Source organism: Fusarium tjaetaba (genome assembly GCF_013396195.1).
Source record: "Fusarium tjaetaba strain NRRL 66243 chromosome Unknown NRRL66243_c0000505, whole genome shotgun sequence".
In the NCBI taxonomy this organism is placed as follows: domain Eukaryota; kingdom Fungi; phylum Ascomycota; class Sordariomycetes; order Hypocreales; family Nectriaceae; genus Fusarium; species Fusarium tjaetaba.
The window spans coordinates 179-18,013 of record NW_023501701.1 but is presented as its reverse complement, the minus strand read 5'-3'; the positions used below and the strand labels follow the sequence as shown (position 1 = coordinate 18,013).

Below are 17,835 nucleotides of genomic sequence, written 5' to 3'. Positions count from 1 at the left end.
AAGTCTTTCCGGGTTTCGTATTCTCAACTTCCAAGGCCAGACAAGTATGTCTTGGCCGGGCGGATAAGTCTTTCCGGGCCTCGTATTTTCAACTTTTGAGGCCAGACAAGTGCATTTTCTGCCACACAAACGCGCGAGGTGCAGAAAAATACTGGGGCGCACAACACGTGGCAGGCATTTTCTTACTCCGCATATGTAACTTATCAGATCATAAAAGCCAGTTGCAATGGTACAAGCGATTGGCATGACTAAATTGAGCCTCGTGCATAATCTCAAGTACCAAGGAGGCATGCTATTCGCGTAATGTCTGGTGTGATAAGCGCCCTACTTCCACTTGCGTCTGCCTACTCCGTCGCTTCTGCAGCCAATACCGTGGTACCGAGAACTCCTGCCAGTTCATCAAGACTTTTACTGTTGAGATTCTGCACGTCTACATCCTCGGCAAGCTTGTCCTCCAAGTATCGGGCTAGCCCTCGCCTCCGTCTCCACTCCTTTGTCCCTGGGTTAAAGAGGACCAAGTCGTTTGCGGGCGAAAGTCCGATAAGATCCCGTACACCCTTCGCGAAGTTGTAGTTGAAGTCTGCCTTGGCATCGATAGTGACCTTGGCAGTGAATTTATAGTTGTCATTCTGCCGAATCAAAAGCACAGCCGCCCGTAGATCAGTGACTATGCCGGAGCCTGCAGTCTCGTCCTCATGTAGAGTCAGACGGACAGTATTGGGAGGGCCCCAGTCTCGTACATCTGTGTCAAGCAATACTGACCCGGTCAGGCTTGCACGGTCCGTCACATTGTAATTTTTCCTTCGTTGCCAAGTGCGGTTTCCGTTGGCGCCTCCGTAGGCTGCGCCGACATTACCGCCAACCTCCGACCCTCTTGTCTTTTCAATCTCAATGTCGGTTGGCTTGCCTAAAGTAAAGTCGCCATTAGGCCAGAGTGTGGCTACAATTGGGTCATTTTCTTCCACCTTGTCTGCGTCCTGGAACAGGATATTAATAGTAGCTTCTCTGAAGCGGCGTTTCTTCCCCAAGCCGTGAAAACGGAATCCGAATACAATGAGAGTTGCTGGTTCCCCATCCTTAGTCTCAGTGCCGTGGACGATCCGGTCAATGCGGGACTGGACCAGTAGGCCCCGGCAAATATCATCAACAATATCAGGCCGCTGTATCTCTCCTTCCCTATTTCGGGAATGATAGCCGCGTTCTTCAGTGACTGTGTCAAGCTGAATGTCGGATGAGTATTCGTCGGACTTCTTGGCTTCTGATGGTGCCATAGTGGAGAGAGGCAAAGATTTGCTTTTCGTAGGCTTTCAAAAACTGATGGGGATGAAGACTCTTGAACAAATCCGATGTACTTATACTTCGAAGGCCACGACACCCTTGTTTTCAGCTCTTGGCGGTGGCCGCCATGGGAAGGTAAGACGAGCATCCCTGTACACACCATGGAAAAAGACCCATGGGAAGGGCGAGTTTCCACCAGTAGCCGCTGGCCCTGGCAAACTCACAGACTTTATGAGTAATCTCCCGGGAAAAACACTCATGTTGCTGCCGATGTGCGAATGCCGCCATTTAGTGCGTGCTCACTCCGGTGGAAAATCCCTTGCCAGCTCGCCCTACCCAGCTCTTGTGGTTCTATACCTTCTAGCGTTCTCACTGTTTTGACTAAGTCATTACTACCAAAGCTCCAGTATGGTGTTAAGCGAAGTATCAACAGGCCAACGAACGAAGGACCGCCCGAAGCCACAACCCAAGCCAAGGAACCTACGTAAAGGCCCCGATCCGAATCGGAAACAGGAGGATAAAGTTGACTATGAGGAGAAACACAAACTTATTGTGAAGAAGCTCTTGAGCCACCCGCCTGACGACCTCACAGAAGATCAGAAATCAGAGTTCCAGCGCGACAAGGAGTCATTTCTGCAGAGACAGAAGGAGTACTTTCTGCGACGCGATAAATATAATGCTAATCTGTTGCACCGACTAATACTCGACCTGAAGTACGAGCAGGGCGGAGGCTTGAACTACACATCGGACGAGGTTCTGTCCTTCATCGAACAATTAGTGATCGACGACCCAAGGCTCCTTGTGGAACGGGGCCACGCCCATGCCCCCCTTAGGGTCGCTGTTGACACGAAACTGGACATATTTTTCCATGTGGTCAATCTGTGGATTCCACCTTGGAAATTTCAGGAGTTGGAAACGAAATGCAAGCAGAAGAACTCCGGAAAGAATTCGCAGTGTCCCTTAAGGTTGATTAACAAGAACCTACGCTTGAAATTTGGCCTCCCGGCCGATGAACAAAGGCATACAGAATCACGGAATCCTACAATGCCGAAGGATCCGGACAGTGACAACCTCGAGATCTGCCTCCATCCACAAGTCAATGTTGTGAAACTCAAGAAACATAATGACTTGATCAGGGCCACACTGGTCGAGGGTATGGTATCTCAAGATCAATGGTCATGTTTACCAGCCATTCTGATTGCAAATAACTTCGACGACGAATCAGCAGAGTACTCCATACCACTGCCTGCCTTTCAAAGACTTCTTCAGCTTTGCACAAACGACTTTTTTCAACAACCTTGCCAGACAGGGCTCAATCCGCTTCAGACCGCGATTCTTTTGTATGAGAGCTCCCATCTCAACTACAATCATGTATTTCGGGTAATAGAGGAGCTAGTAGCACGATTACCCGCTTCCATATACTTTAGCGCTCACCGTCCAACGACTAGTGCCCCGTCTTACGAGGGCAAGTCAGCATATCGCCTACTAGTAGAATTGGGCACGAGAGTTATAGAGGAAGATGACCTGAGCCCTGAGGGTGGACTCAATAATGATGCTATCATTATTCCGAAGAACACGAGTCCCGAATTGAAAGATGTGGCGAATGGGAGTGGAGGGAGCTCTCGAGATTTTGAAGAAAATAACGATCCTGCGGGTAGTGATATTACTGGGCATTTCAACTTTGACGGGCATAGCGATGTTGCGACTGTATACACGGAAGACGCAGAAGCAGGTGAACGTGGCACCGAAAGCCTTGGGCAATATATAAAGAAAACCGAGGATCTGTTGAAGTCAGTTTGCATTGGAGATTCGGACAAAACCATGGAAGAAAAGGTCGAGTTTCTCTACTGGGGTGATGTGAAACGAGGTATGTCCATTAGCACGAGACTTGAAAGATCCCAGTCTAACGAGATCCCAGTGCTCAATATCAGTTTGATCCTTCTGGGTACATCTGGAAAGATTGATAAGAAGTATATTGAGATGCTAAAGAGCAGATCAGGGATGGAATTCGAGACCATGCTAGCGTCCGTGCAGCTACCATACTGGAATCCGTCATCTGCACAACTGCTTTCCACACAGCCTGTTGGCCATGAGACTTCAATCAGAGAATCCAATGCGAGAAAGGAATCAGATCCATACGAGCACATCTTCAACTGGCTAAGAGCAAAAAAGGTAGAGAAGATTTTCTCAATTGATGTCGACGACACGGGACCAGAACCACACAGCAATGCTTCAATAAGAAGATCCTTGTGTGGAACGGGTGAAGGTCCTGGTAGCCGAGGTTTCCAGGTAGAGGTTTTCAAGTGGAAAAAGTATGACATTTGCAGTCAAGCAGTGTACGAAGCCGCCCCTGATGCTCGGGAGGTCTACCTATATTGTCGGGGGAATACAGCGGTTCTTCGAAGCTGGGCTTACAACCCTGGGCTTCACAAAATGAAGAATGTGAGTTGTATGCAGAACTTCCCTACCTTGAATCTTGACTCACTTATACAGTTGGAACGGCTTGTGATTGAGATAAACACCCATGTAAGAAAATGGCTTCGGGTCATGGAACAACTAATCTCGACCAGAATCTCGATTGACGATTAATACAGGACGAGAACGAAGCAAACGACTGTGAAGATTTCAAAGAGGATATGAAAAGAATTCTAGCCGAGAACTGCAAACGTTTGGACCCCGATCGCATCGAGATAAGTATACCTAGATTGACGTCAATCCATGGTCCAATGGATGGCTCTGCTCCTACTACTCAGCAAGACGGCATCAGTAACAAGACTTCTCCCACAAATGAGTACGTTCTCGTTTTCTCCGCACTAGGCCATAAGGAAACTACAGAGAGAACAAGAGACACTGAAAGTGAAAATTCGTTCCTCTGGACTCGTTTCTGAGATACCAGCTGTCCTTTCCTTTCTTTCTTTTTTTCTATAAGAAGCAGAGTTATACATTTACTGATGTTATGACATAGGCTGAGCCCTGACGCTTGGATCAAAGCACTGGCGCCTTTCAAAAAATATGCAGAAGACATAGCCAAAGCTATTACAAAAGAGCCTTTAGTCAAAATTGCTATTTTGGATGATGGGGCTTCTCTCGAACCGCTGAAGCCACATTATTTCTCACGTAGGTATGAAAGCTGTGCTAAAGGTATGTCCTTCAGGCTTGATCACGCAGAGTACTGTACTGGCCCTTGCTGGCACGGCACTAGAATGGTCGAACGCATTAGGAAGTTGTGCCCGATGGCCCAGCTATACATTGGCCGACTTGACGACTCTAGAGTCGCCGGGAAGCAAAGATTTACAATAGAATCATGTGTCAAGGTAAGGGGACAACCTAAATTCGTACCACTAATGGTATCTCTGAAGGATACAGCGCGCTAAGTGTCTACCAACAGGCTCTCAAATGGGCGCTGGACATGGATGTTGATATCATATCAATGAGTTGGTCCTTCAAGTTGAAAGACAAGTTCGAGGATAAGGCCGAAGCTGATTTCAAAGAAATTCTCGACAAGGCTGTAAGAAAATGCGTTGTTTTTGCTTCTCTCCCTGACAAGGGAGCCATGGCTGAAATCTCGAATTACATGCCTGTGGGAAACGGCAATGTTATTCGTATAGGGTCAGCAACTGTTTATGGTGAAGACATCAAACAGAACAAGTTCGCGCCCAAACATTTCCTCTTACCTGGTGAAGAGATCGAAGTTACGAAAGGAGAGTTCGACAATGGCAGTTCCTACGCCACAGCCCACGCAGCAGGACTTGCAGGCCTTGTCCTCCACTTCTTACGCGGTCACGACGCCCTGGAAAACCATTACCGACGCGAGAAGTCAAACTTATCCATAAATCCAGCCAAATTCGCAGATGACCGCCTTAAAGAAGCCAAAACTACGGCAGGAATGAGGAAAATCTTCAAAGTTCTCAGCGGTTCGCACGCCGATACCCCTATTCCCGATGAGGGATTCTTTGTGCGGCCATTCACACTTCTGAAGGAAAAAGACATGGGGGGCAGCGCCGGCGATCAGATCAGCTTTTGTCGAGATATTGTCCCCAAACTTCTACCAATGAGTTGAGAACCCAACATTTGTATTCTTAGCTTTAAATTAATATATATATAAAATAAACGCAGGCAACCGGATACTATGACCATCTTGGGGCCATTTGAGAAGAGGTTTTATGCGATGCGCTGTATTCTAGTTGAAACATAGAACATAGTCAGGAACTGTGGCCCCTCCTCTGTCTTCTTTTAGGACTCTAGTTTCGGCCTGAGACCATTCTGATACTATTCCCTACACTTCACAACAGATAAACTAGATACCGCGTGAAAGTGAGAACCCACGAAATTCGTTCCGTTGTGCTTCTACTCTTGTAATTTGATCAATCTCTAACCATCACCATACCACCGTTCCAATCATGCAGCCCTTCAACCTCAACCTTAGTCTCCTCAACAAACTCATATCTCGCATAAAGCTTCTCCAAACCAGCTAGACTGACAAGCCAGGCTGCCGAGTCGTCATCATCTACCTTTTCGAGCCCATCTTCGAGCAGCATCTTGCCAAGACCCTCTCCTTGCAGAACAGGGTCAACGCCCAACAGAGAAAGGTAGTGCGCTTTTTGTCTTTGCGGGGTGTTCAACACATGCGGCTCAACAGCTGAAAATGCTTGCTCAAAGGTTTCCATATTTTTCTTGTTGAGACCCTGGACTGGGAAGAGATATTCCTGAAGGTCGATCACAGCATTGACGACTGAGCCGATCCAGAATGCTGTTGAAATTAGAAGAAATACGAGAGAGACTAACTACTAAGACTTACAAGGAGAGAGGAGTTTTTGAGGCAGTGTTAGGGGCTGAGTTGGTCGCTTCCACCACGATAGGCCGACGGGATGATCATGCTTATCAACCACGACGCTCAGTGAATACCCAGGCGTCCAATACCGACGCTGAAATCGTCGACAAGACCACGTGTAGAAGGACAAAGGGTCCTGTCTCCTGGTAGGAAAGAAAAAGTCGATTAGTGGTTCGTTGCTGAACGATGCAGCGTAGATCCGTGTCGTGGCTGAGACATCAAAGAAGGTTCCGGGCCGGATGCGGTATTTCGGCGCGGATTCTGAAGATTCGGACATGATGATACGATGCAGGCAGTTTCCTGTTTAATTTTTAGGAAAAGATTTCGCAGAGAGATGGCTGAAGTTCAGGCGAAGGGTAACGAGATAACCAGCTCGATATTGGGCAGCATGGAGTTGATACCTGGTTCTCTGTTTCCGAGGCCGGGGTGACTCAATTTTTCTCCCAGGATCAACAGTCGGAACTGATCCGACTAGCCTGGTAAATGCTCCACTTGAGTTGCCAGATCATCATGATCTCGGTCGACGTGGTCATGAAAACCTGTCACAGGCCAACCTATACTATAGATGAAACCTTTCCCTGCGACGGGATTAATCTAGCTGTTAATTCATCCTATCGAGTCAGTTGGTAGTAACGGATCTTAGAAGGACCATGGTAAGCTCAGTGTTCTAGACCGCCGTGGTCGCTTATCAAAGCTCCACTTGGTTTGACGGGCCTCATAAAACCCGCATGGCCAGCACAATGTTTTCTCACCACGTATCACCAGAAGGGATTTGACAATGCCACACGATCTTGTTCTCCCGCGCCCAGGGGCGAGTTACAAGCCCCAACCGCCAGTCGCGGGGCCGACAGAGTCCGCGTTCATCGAAACATTCGGAGCTTTACTGCCCGCTGCTCAATTCCTTCAGACTCCCCGCGGCAAAGCTGCTTATTACGAGATCAAACCTTCTACCAACGATGGAAACGCCAAGATTGACAAAGTACTGTTCATTCATGGTGTTCAGACCCCAGCGCTAGGGATGCTGCCCCTTGCCCGCGCTCTCGAGAAATCGTTCCCGGCTGCGCATGTGGTCCTGATTGATCTCTGGGGCCACGGACTAAGCGATACACCCGTTGCTCCGCACGAAGCATCGCTATTCCACGAGCTTATCGACAACCTACTGGATCATTTGAGCTGGCAGTCTGCTCATATAGTCGGCTTTTCGTTTGGCGGCGCCACTACTGTCAGCTACGTTGCCTCCAGACCCTCGCGCGTCAAGAGCTTCACCCTTGTTGCGCCCGCAGGCCTTCTTGAAATGTCCATGTTCACACCCGAAGAGCAGGCCTGTCTGCAAGGAGATGACGAAGCTGCTGCGAAGAAGTGCGTCTTGAACATTCTCGAGGGCGGAGATCTCGTTGTACCAGCGGATTGGAAGCAAAGGGTCGCCAACGGTGAAGTCGTCGCTGAGGCAGTTCGTGAGTGGCAGATGCGAGAGCATCCGGGTCATACAGCTTCAGTTATTGCGATTTTCAGAGACGGCGGTGTGATGGGCTCGCATGCTCAATTTGATGAGGCGGCCAAGACTGGAATTCCTTCGCTCGCTGTGCTTGGAGAGTTGGATGGCTTGTGCAGCAAGGAGCAACTTAATACGCATGGATTCGAGAATGTTTTTGTGGTTCCAAAGGCTGTGCATAGTGTTGTCAGGGATCAGGTTGAGGATGTCGCTAAACTCATCGGCGACTTCTGGAAGGCACTAGAGAAGCAATGAACTCAATTACATCTGGTAGTTCAATAGAACAAGACCGGAGCCTACCCTTATGATGGTGCTTGCCGTGACCAGTAGAGTCGCCGAGTTCGTTCCACCGCTCGACGTGGAAGCAACCCGAGCATGAAATCTGGGGGACATGGTTCTAGATCCCGAAGGACATGCCACTTTAGACACTCCGCGCGAATAGTGTCATTTATACTTCAACTATTGAACCAGCCACTCGGTATGATCATGCTGATTGGCTTATATGCATGACAACATTCCAGTGCAAGGGCGGGATAGTTTAGAAAATGCAGTGACTCGATATACAATTGGATGACGAAGTATCCCCTCTCCAGGTCTCTCGTATCTGGCCGGATACACTGGATCTTTGGCTGCTGAAACTTGTTATTATCTGCAAATCTCTCTTTCCCAGCAATTTTGTACAAATCCTCGCACTATCTGTCCTTATCACTATTAACACCCGGCCAAACAAAACCTCATAATGCCTGTCACTGAAATTAAAAGTCAAGAAGACTTCGAGAGACTCATTAAGAAGTACAAAGTCGTCATCATTAATGCGTATACTTCATGGGCCAGTCTCAGCAAGACCACGAACCCTATCTACGACAGACTCTCCAACCAAATTCCTTACAACCCGGAATTATTCGTCCTCGCCAGACTAGACATTGGCGATGCACCTGATCTTGCCGAAAAACTTGATGTTCAAGGTGTCCCGTTTTTTATGGCTTACGAGAATGGAATTAGGAAGGACAGTGTTATGATGCCCAGTCAGAGTACGCTCCAGAAGTTTCTCATCTCCTGGTCTGATAAAGCTCATGATCTGGGGAAATGAGGATGCAGAAGTGATCTCGGGACTGGAAGTGTATCTTTTGATAAACAATGAAGTTGGGGCAGATTGAAGGCTGTGAGTTAATTTACCCCACTGGTAGATAGACACAATGCTAAGGTGACCGTTCTGGTAGAGATCGTCAAGTTTAAGTTGACAGCGGATAGTATTACAGAACGGTTAAGATATAATGGATATGGCTTCGGATTAAATACTAGTCTTCAGTTCCCTTTGGGTGCCCTATGTGATTTGACTGCTACTTATAATGTTTGATGCAATCTTAGCAGTTCGTTTTCGGCTATGTCTTCGGTTATCCAACTTAAGATTACCGAGGCCTTATCTTATCTCATCGTATCTGTCGCCTGTCACACTGAAACCAATCATGACGATGACTCGTCAAAAGTGCACAGACAAGGGGATTCATCATTTACCGTAGCGCAAACTTGTCAGCTATTTTCCAAGTACCTCGTTCATTGGCAGGTTCTTGGCAACATCCCAAAAGCCCAAACACGCGTGATTAAACTGAGACACCAAGCCTGACAAAACAGGGATAAAACATTCAGCTCTCCACTAGCTGAAGAACCGCATCAACAGTTTCCTCAGCCGCAGTAGCAAAGAAGGCATGGCTCGCCTTCTCAACTGTCACTTTCCTGTCGATCCCCCCTACAGTCGCATACATCTCCTGTCCCGCCGGGGGCACAACACGATCAGACCCGCAGATGACATAGCCTGCTTTGCCCTTGTAATTCTCATCTGTAAGCGGAGAATAAGAAATCGGCGTGTTCATGCTGTTGAGCGCTTGATCTTTGATCAGAGAGATGTAATACTCTGCTTCTGAGTCGGGGATGTCGTGATACATTGTATCTTTGGCTCCTGTGAATTTGACCCAGCCCGTTGTCTCCTGGGATAATTAGAGTTTGTTAGTACGTTGGGCTGCCCTGCGGCATGGAGCAGGGGGGCGGGGATGTTGAGTCACGTACGTTGTAGTCAACCCACGGCGGGAGATTCTTTACGTCTGTTCCCATCATGTCCAACGTCGTTTTTCCTTCAACAGGCGTTACAGCCGAGACGTAGATCAGGGCAATGACACCACCTTTCTTACCCGCTTGTTCCCGCTCTTTCTTGCTTAAGCCCTGAACAGCGTGTGAACCATACATTCCACCATAAGAATGCATCAACACAACGATATCCTTGCCATCTTCAACAAGCGGGAGTAAGAGTTTCCTCCTTAGTGATTCAGCGTCGTCTTGACAGGTGCCGTTTGCATCATGTAACCCTGGTGCGTTTTGACTGACGAATTGGTATCCCTTTTGCGTGAAGATCTTCTTTATGGGCTCGAATGACTCGGTGGTGTGCCATGCACCTGGTACAGCCAAGATAGTTGGAGACATGATAAAAAGCAAAAAGGGTGAGTGACAATGCAACCGCACAGATGATGTGTTGGTGGCGCAACGCAGATTTATAGTCACTTGTTCAAGAATCAGTAGATCGAGTCTCCTCTCGTATGCATGCCAATAATTAACCTGGCTCTCGCGGAACCGTGGCTCTGACAGAGAAGCCGAGAATTCAGAATACAAGGGTCTTTCTACAAATAGTATACCGACATTAACCTCGCGACCGAGTCATGAACCCCGCAATACCCTGGTTTTCGACCGACTCATGCCAATCTTGATACCCAATCGTAAAGGGAAATACTCCCGATGATCAATCTCAACTGGCTATGCCATATTTACTCCAAGTGCTTCACCACGCTAAACTCTAGTCCCTTTTCCAACGGTTTACTCTCGACATGAGCTAGCAATATGGCTGCCAATGGAGGTAATGGTACCTACGATGAAGCTTTTCTCAATGAGAGTCGACAGAATGAAGTTTACGCGACGCATATCGCATTTTTTGTCCTCATGATGATTATTGTGCCATGTCGGTTCTTTTCAGCGCGGTTGACAAAGAAGACGCTATCATGGGACGATTGGCTTGCATACTTTGCAGCCGTAAGTCGCACAAACCTCCCCGAAGTTGACGAGTCTGACATTCTTTACAGTTCAATACGATCGGGGTATTCATCACAAGTATGCTGTGGCTTCGATTTGGCCTAGGTAGGCATCTTGCCTGGGTGATGCAGGACGACCCAGAGAACATCGAAAACTTCTTCAAGGCCATCATTGCAAATGAGATCATGTACACGACAGCTTTGGCCTGTGCGAGGCTATCCCTTGTAGCGTTCTTCTACCATATCTTTGGCGTCTCAACCATGAGATACTTTCTGCACGGATTTGTCGTTTTCATCATTGCGTGGGCGATCTCAACGGTTAGGCCTACCACCAAAATGCTCCTTGGTCAATACTGACATGGTCTAGTACGTTCCCTCGATTCGAACATGCTGGCCTATTTCTAGCTTCTGGGATGGCACGAATCAGAATTGTATCGATCTTTCCAAGTTTTATGTTGGTGTCGCGATTGGAGGTATCGTCACTGATATTGGTCTGATGATTATTCCTCTGCCGTACATCTGGGCTTTGAAGGTACCCTTGTACCACAAGATCTTGATCGCAATCATGCTGGTCTTTGGTAGTTTGTGAGTATTTCTCTGCTCCTAGCGATTGTTATGCTGACAGAATAAGTGCTTGTTTCGTCACAATCATCCGCCTCACCAAGGTCATCACCGTTGATCTGACCGATCCAACCTGGGGAACTGTCGACCTTATGATCTGGACCGGCATGGAGGTCTACAGGTATGCATCTTCTCCTTAAACCGCCATTAGACCAATACTGACTGATCAGCGCTGTGATCTGCTGCTGCCTCCCGACCATGCGTCCGCTCGTCAAATTTGTCTGGAAGAAGCTTGGCCTGAAGCAATTGAGTTCAAGCGGCAACACAGATCCATCAAAGCCTACATCAAATGGAACTGGCATGTGGGGAAATAAGTCCCGTCAAACCTCGCGACATTTAACAGATGGCGTTCTTGCATCTAATGCAGACGAGGTGGAGTTGACGAAGCATGCTTATTACGAGCTGCATTCAGATAATGCTCATGGTCGATCACAAGACTCGATCACGGTGCATCAGCAAGTTTGAGCATTCTCAAGCACAGGAGATAGAAATCGGTGTACAGTACGATATAGCGTTTTAGAATAAGCATAAATCGAGCATTAATTCTTAGATTTCTGGTGGAAATTTGGCTCACCCGAGGCCGGGACTGTCTAAACCCCGAAAGTGGGGCGCCGGTCCCGAACCAACTGTGCCGTCCCGTTCCTAGCCCGATCTCATCGTCGGACCCGAAGCGTCTCTTTTCGTCTCTAAACCAGCATTGTCGATCGGAATTATAAATAAAACAATATCCCCATTAGATTATGGCTCATTCAATCTGCCAACTTATCTTTTCTACAGACAACATGGCAAATACCGAAGAAACATCCGTCGTGATCATTGGAGGCAGCCTTGTAGGCCTTTCAACAGCCCTCTTCCTCTCCCATCTCAACATTCCCACCATCCTGATAGAGCGCCATACCGGCAGTTCTCTTCACCCTCGTGCTATTGGCTACACTGCACGAACAATTGAACTGTTTCGAACTGTCGGCGTTGAGTCAAAACTCAAAGGCATTCAATGGTCTGGCGGTCCTCCCCGCCGTATTGTTGTGGAGAGTCTCGCTGGAAAGTGGACAAAAGAACAAGGCTGGACGCAAAAGCCCAAAAGTGGTCCACCAGCTTCCTTTGCAGAGCATTCTCCTACTGAAGGTGTTGCTATCGCTCAAGATGTCATTGAGCCTGTTTTGAGAGATCGAGCGAGAGAGCTTGAGGCAGATCTCAGACTGGGCTTCACCCTTACGGGCTGGAGTCAAGATGGCAAAAGCGTTACAGTCAACGCTACCGGAAAGGACGGCGAAGAAATCCATGTCAAGGCAAAATACATGGTCGCATGTGATGGCAACCGCAGCCGGGTTCGAGAAAGTCTCGGTATTCAACGCCATGGCGTTGGTCTTCTTCGGAAGCTCCAGAGTATCATGTTCAGATGCGAACGTCTTCAACATTTTCTGGAACACGGCTACAGTCAATTCCAGATCGAAGGTCGCGAAGATGGTTTCGAAGCTTTCATGACTACCTATGGTGGCGGACGATGGATGCTAGCTTGGAACCTGGAGGCCGACGACCCTGAAGCCATTCTTGATGAAGCAACCCAGCGCGACATGATCCGCAAGGCTTCTGGTGTACAGGATCTCCCCGATGAGGACATTCAACTCATCACTACTGGTAAATGGGATATCGGTGGTCTCATCGCGGATAAGTTCACTTCTGGTCGTGTTTTCCTCGCTGGCGATGCAGCTCATGCTCTTCCTCCCAATCGCGGCGGTTACGGTGCAAACACCGGCATAGCTGATGCACATAACCTTGCATGGAAGCTGGCATCAGTGCTTCGTGGTGAGTCATCGCCAGAGCTTCTTGATACATATGATGTTGAGAGAAGACCTGTTGCAGATGTCCGGCATGACCAGATCTTTGCAAGAGAGGACTACAAGCGATACGTGGTCGATAAGGAATGGCCTGGAAAGAATGTTGAGATTATGGATGATGTGGCGATGGAGTTTGGGTATTTCTATAACTCAGAGGCCATTGTTGGAGGTCCAGATGGATCTGTTCCAGTCAAGAGGCCGGATGAGTGGAATGGACTGCCAGGCACAAGAGCGCCCCACGTTATACTTGAAGGTGATCATAGCTCAACTTTGGACCTTTTCGGTACATCTTGGGTCGTTATATCGAAGGATGAGAGGTGGAAGAAGCTCGTAGTAGAGGCGTCCAAAGCGACAAAGGCAAAGATTGCGTTTGTGCACGTTGGAGGCGACGTTACTGAGAAGAACGAGGGCGATTTCAACAGACTGTATGGCTTGGAAGATACCGGTTGTTCGTTAGTTCGGCCCGATGGCTTTGTTGCTTGGCGAGCAACAGCATGGCCGGCTGAACCACAGAAGGAGTTGCTACAGGCGTTGGGTCAGGTTTCCTTCTCGTCGAAAGAGGCAGATGGGTTGCGGTGAAAGTATACGGCGATTACATCGACTGATGCGACAAGTTCCCCGGTTTTGTCGTTCTTGCTCTATGTCCTCTTCCTCCTTTCAATTCATAGATGCTGTGTGCGAGGCAACAAAGCAAATTACAAGTGCCAGTGGCAGTGAAAAGTTATGGATAATAGAAATAGTTGTCAATTCAGAAATTTATAGCCATGTAGAATAGTTTCAACATCCCGTGTCTGAGCTACCAGCCAGTAAGTGCGAATAGACACTTATCAAGTCGTTACAGGGGTACCCGAGCCATCGCCCTCTAATTAAAGGGTCGGCAGTAGTAAACAGTCTCAACAGTCCATCCATCAACGGTATACAGAACAACAGGCTTTCCAACAGCCCCAGTTCGCTTCCAGCAGTTGTACGTATGGTACCCATTAGTGCCCGTGCCAGCCCAGGCATTGTCATGCTTGCTAGCCGCATCTGCAAAGATATTTGATGTAAAGGACACACCAGTGCCAAAGGTCCCTCGTTTCCGGTTAACGTCGTGCTTAGAGATTAAAGAGAAAGAACTTACCCTTCACAGGTTGGCCTTCCCAGATGATGTGGCTTCCGTGGGTGACATCAACATAGTCATCAGGACGAGAACCTCCGGTTCCGCCCGTTGCGTCGTGTCCGTCGGCGTAGTACGCCATTCCGCTGGAGATCTCGTTGCCTTTCCAGGAGTTTACGAGGTAGAGTGTGTCGGCGGCCGAGGCAGCGCCAACAAGGGCAGATGTCAGAAAAGCAGTGATCTTCATGATGTTGTTGGTGAGACTGAATGGGATGAGTTGAATACTCTGACACTTCTTGGCGAAAACACCAGATATTTATACAATACGAGAATGCGTGTTTTCGCAAAAGGACCAAAACGCAAGCCAATGACTTACGGTTAGACTGTCAGCTTAATTCCATTCCCTGCAACATTGCTCCATTTACGCTGTTGCAAGCGCTGACATCAGCGGCCTTCACTGGTGACTGATCCACCCAGCTGAAAGTTCTTTGACCATTAATCATCCAACCCCTGGTATCAGTAGAACTTCTGCGCTGCGAGTAATACAGCACTAACAGAATGTGGTGTCAATTATCGAGGCTCGGGCCGCCTTTTCATGCTTAGCTTACCTGATTAGGCAGGACTTGCGTTACAATTGATGCTGTTTGGCTTACTGGCAATTTGCCTGTAATGTTCACAACCAGGGATTCCATGCTTCAATGACACGGTTTGGAAAAGTCAGGTTCATGGCGGTGGATCTAAATAAAGAGTCACGCCATCTATTTATATGTTTAGGCTATATCGATGGAAAGGGACAAAAGCTGTGCCAAGTGAAAAGTGCAACTAAAAAGGGAATTCTAGATCTTTCGTCCAAAACCAAAACTGCAGAAGGGTTGGGCTTGGTGCATATACTCGGTACCTCGCGCTGAAGTGCTGTGGGCGTTCTCCTGACATTGGCGAAATGATGTATAGACTTAAGGTCCTTGGATACAAAGGGCCGAACATGACCCAATCCAGTAAAGAAGCCAAGTCCTTGTCATATTTCCTTCGTTCAGAACAACACCGCCTTTCGTGATGAAACACAATCCCGTGGACAGACTTAATGACCTGATGGCCATGTCCACACATCCACCACTGCCCATTCAGGGACCTCAATATCACCTTCACCACCGTTATGCTGATAATACATTTTCCTCCTTCCATTTCTCCCAAGATGTGTTTGTTTTACCCTCTCAGTATTGTGCTTCTTCCGCGCCCTCTCTGCCCATCTTTTCAATCTGTCGGGGTAGCATATACACCAGAGCGCAACCTCTCGCGCCGCCATAGCCTCTTCCAATGCATCGTGAGCATTGGGACCTTTTCGGATACACAGCTTCAATAAATCTGCACAGAGGGATTGAAGACTCCATCGACGACCAAAATCAGCATCTGGTCCAAACACAGCCTCTGCTGTGACAATAGCAGTATCGAAAATTTTCGCATGTGAAACCCGTAGACCTTTTAAATCTTTCTGAAGAGACTGCCCAACTATTACTGTTTCTGTGTTGATATGTTTGAACAGCTGTTGTCGTATGGCTTCCCAACCATAAAGAACTCGTCCTTGAGACGCAGCTGTTGAGAGGGTTGCTGGACATATGCCATGAACATTTGTGCGCCACTGAATGATAGGCTCCATAGGCTTCACAAGGGTATTTACCAAAACTTCGCCAGTGGAGAAGTCGATAATGCGGATGGATATTATCTCGCTGTCACCGCTTCGGACCCCTACCATTTCGCAATTTAGAGCGGCGGCTTTTCTTTTGGGCCACAGCGGGTCTGGATAGGGAGGCATCCTCGTTTCGTTCGTGATGGCGGCTAGTCCTCCATTACTGCAACCGTCCCGACCCAATATGTAGCCCTCCTTCTTCAGTCGCTCAGGAGAATGGCATTGGAGAATGAGACGATTGTGAATAGTAGCCAGGTCGAGTAGCGGCGATCTTTTGTAGCTCAAGTCTCTGAAATGATATTCCAGTGAAGGCAAAGGGGCTGGGAGCTTTATCTCTTGTTGTTGAACTGGGACTACCTCTGGTAGTCTTGCATGCTTTGCCTTATTATGCTGGGCCAAAGCCTTTATGCTGCAGAACCATCTGATACAGTGCTCGCAACATTGGTTGCCCTGATGATCTGCATCCAAACAATGTTCCGCGAACTGCGAATCAGTCTTGAAAGAAACGGAGCATATTTTACACCGCCTCTTACTATCTTGGTCGGCTTTCGCCATTATGAAACCATTCGCAAGGAAGAGGTGAGTGAAGTGAAAGAAGAGTAGTTGGAGATAGCATACGCAGGTTGGCTGTTTACCCCACTTGGTAGGCCTCCCGCATCATGTGTTGGCAGAGCGCATGCACGATGGCGACGGGGCATGGAGAGCCTTTGTTAGCAGCTTGGACAGCAAGAAAAGACCCGACATCATGCTATTTATCATATTCTTGTGGTATTTACATATTAAGTGGTACTCCCAGCATTATCTTCCCATATCACCACCTGGAGTTTGTAAATGTCTGGCAACGCTCCGGCGAATAGTAAAATCTAACAATTCTCTTGGAGTAACACCAACTACCGAAAACACATGAGAAATGCGTCCCGTTATTTTCTACGTTCACCAGCGAACACGGGGTCATGTTGAGACAACTTAGCAGCTTGTCGACGAATTCCCGCTTTCAAGGTGTTACCATGCCTTCGCAAATAGAGACATCCACCACTAACTCCTTATTGACCTCGTTAGTCACAGCTCAAGAATCGCCACCGTCAGCGGACGGGTATGACTGAAGGCCCAGTAACTTCGCGGCAGAGTCCTTCCACTTAAAATCAAGATGGTCATCCTCGCCTTTCCGATAGCTGCAGAACTTCTCCATCCCCCACCACGCCGGTCTCGGTTGATCTCTGGCTTTGAGCAAGAGCCCAAGGCACATGATGTCGGGACGAACTACTTGCGCTTTACCATGGTTATGTTGTTCCACCTTCGCATCTTTCATATTGTTAAGAGAGATTATCATCGAAAGGTAGCTCGACTCGTAATGTGCTCGGAGCTCTTCATCGGTTGCACCGTGGCTTTTGAGATCCTCGTTTACCTGTATGCTTTGATGCTCACACCCTGCGTGCAGCCAGGATGCCACGGCTGTCGACGAGGCATCCATCAGAATCAGTGACAGCTCCATTGCCACGTTGACAAATGATGTTCCCAGGGTGCCATATATATCTTCCAGTAACTTCTGATAGTAGCTTCGAAGCGTTTTGGAGGGTCGAGGATACCACGCCGAATCATTTTCCAGCTGCGTGGATAACTCCCTGTTCATGTTGAACACTAGGTTTCCTGGTTTGAGTCCCTTGTTTCGGCCAAGTATCCCCATAGCAAGACACAGACCCTCCCCAGCAAACCCGTCGGTTGTGAAGGACGTTGACAGTAGCAAGTTGACTGGCACACTGGCGATAGAACGCGAAACCCTTGGTAAAAAGCTACAATGCATCCCCCAGTATAGGGAGACGTTACGGTGGTTAGGGTACCCATCGTGATAAATATACCGAGTGCTCTCTGTCCTAGGGGCTTTCTGAGGACTGATGACGCCGGAATTGAGGATATTGGTATA

At 48.2% G+C, this 17,835-nt stretch overlaps 11 protein-coding genes across 11 annotated transcripts; 5 read left to right on the top strand and 6 right to left on the bottom strand.

The window, feature by feature from the left end:
• Positions 1-344: 344 nt before the first annotated feature.
• Positions 345-1,271, bottom strand: FTJAE_13966 (uncharacterized protein; the record flags this gene model as incomplete). Its single annotated transcript, XM_037347158.1, has 1 exon — positions 345-1,271. One exon carries the CDS (start codon positions 1,269-1,271, stop codon positions 345-347), a length of 927 nt encoding a protein of 308 aa, XP_037199026.1.
• Positions 1,272-1,686: 415 nt separating this feature from the next.
• Positions 1,687-5,338, top strand: FTJAE_13965 (intracellular serine protease; the record flags this gene model as incomplete). The annotated part of the gene is made up of 6 exons (XM_037347157.1): positions 1,687-3,145; positions 3,197-3,720; positions 3,772-3,804; positions 3,873-4,069; positions 4,244-4,399; positions 4,645-5,338. The coding sequence occupies 6 exons, from the start codon at positions 1,687-1,689 to the stop codon at positions 5,336-5,338; spliced, it is 3,063 nt and encodes a 1,020-aa protein (XP_037199025.1).
• Positions 5,339-5,642: 304 nt separating this feature from the next.
• FTJAE_13964 (puromycin n-acetyltransferase) lies at positions 5,643-6,386 on the bottom strand (the record flags this gene model as incomplete). Its single annotated transcript, XM_037347156.1, has 2 exons — positions 5,643-6,028; positions 6,077-6,386. 2 exons carry the CDS (start codon positions 6,384-6,386, stop codon positions 5,643-5,645), a joined length of 696 nt encoding a protein of 231 aa, XP_037199024.1.
• A 501-nt stretch (positions 6,387-6,887) lies between these two features.
• On the top strand, positions 6,888-7,856 carry FTJAE_13963 (dihydrolipoyllysine-residue acetyltransferase component of acetoin cleaving system; the record flags this gene model as incomplete). Its single annotated transcript, XM_037347155.1, has 1 exon — positions 6,888-7,856. The coding sequence occupies one exon, from the start codon at positions 6,888-6,890 to the stop codon at positions 7,854-7,856; it is 969 nt and encodes a 322-aa protein (XP_037199023.1).
• A 484-nt stretch (positions 7,857-8,340) lies between these two features.
• Positions 8,341-8,691, top strand: FTJAE_13962 (uncharacterized protein; the record flags this gene model as incomplete). Its single annotated transcript, XM_037347154.1, has 1 exon — positions 8,341-8,691. The coding sequence occupies one exon, from the start codon at positions 8,341-8,343 to the stop codon at positions 8,689-8,691; it is 351 nt and encodes a 116-aa protein (XP_037199022.1).
• Positions 8,692-9,244: 553 nt separating this feature from the next.
• On the bottom strand, positions 9,245-10,076 carry FTJAE_13961 (alpha beta hydrolase family domain protein; the record flags this gene model as incomplete). Its single annotated transcript, XM_037347153.1, has 2 exons — positions 9,245-9,586; positions 9,666-10,076. 2 exons carry the CDS (start codon positions 10,074-10,076, stop codon positions 9,245-9,247), a joined length of 753 nt encoding a protein of 250 aa, XP_037199021.1.
• A 411-nt stretch (positions 10,077-10,487) lies between these two features.
• FTJAE_13960 (uncharacterized protein) lies at positions 10,488-11,761 on the top strand (the record flags this gene model as incomplete). Its single annotated transcript, XM_037347152.1, has 5 exons — positions 10,488-10,676; positions 10,727-10,993; positions 11,043-11,260; positions 11,301-11,417; positions 11,467-11,761. 5 exons carry the CDS (start codon positions 10,488-10,490, stop codon positions 11,759-11,761), a joined length of 1,086 nt encoding a protein of 361 aa, XP_037199020.1.
• A 317-nt stretch (positions 11,762-12,078) lies between these two features.
• Positions 12,079-13,713, top strand: FTJAE_13959 (phenol 2-monooxygenase; the record flags this gene model as incomplete). Its single annotated transcript, XM_037347150.1, has 1 exon — positions 12,079-13,713. The coding sequence occupies one exon, from the start codon at positions 12,079-12,081 to the stop codon at positions 13,711-13,713; it is 1,635 nt and encodes a 544-aa protein (XP_037199019.1).
• Positions 13,714-13,996: 283 nt separating this feature from the next.
• Positions 13,997-14,477, bottom strand: FTJAE_13958 (myroilysin precursor; the record flags this gene model as incomplete). The annotated part of the gene is made up of 2 exons (XM_037347149.1): positions 13,997-14,205; positions 14,255-14,477. The coding sequence occupies 2 exons, from the start codon at positions 14,475-14,477 to the stop codon at positions 13,997-13,999; spliced, it is 432 nt and encodes a 143-aa protein (XP_037199018.1).
• An 831-nt stretch (positions 14,478-15,308) lies between these two features.
• Positions 15,309-16,469, bottom strand: FTJAE_13957 (RNA exonuclease 3; the record flags this gene model as incomplete). Its single annotated transcript, XM_037347148.1, has 1 exon — positions 15,309-16,469. The coding sequence occupies one exon, from the start codon at positions 16,467-16,469 to the stop codon at positions 15,309-15,311; it is 1,161 nt and encodes a 386-aa protein (XP_037199017.1).
• Positions 16,470-16,980: 511 nt separating this feature from the next.
• On the bottom strand, positions 16,981-17,544 carry FTJAE_13956 (uncharacterized protein; the record flags this gene model as incomplete). The annotated part of the gene is made up of 1 exon (XM_037347147.1): positions 16,981-17,544. The coding sequence occupies one exon, from the start codon at positions 17,542-17,544 to the stop codon at positions 16,981-16,983; it is 564 nt and encodes a 187-aa protein (XP_037199016.1).
• Between the last annotated feature and the right edge of the window lie 291 nt (positions 17,545-17,835).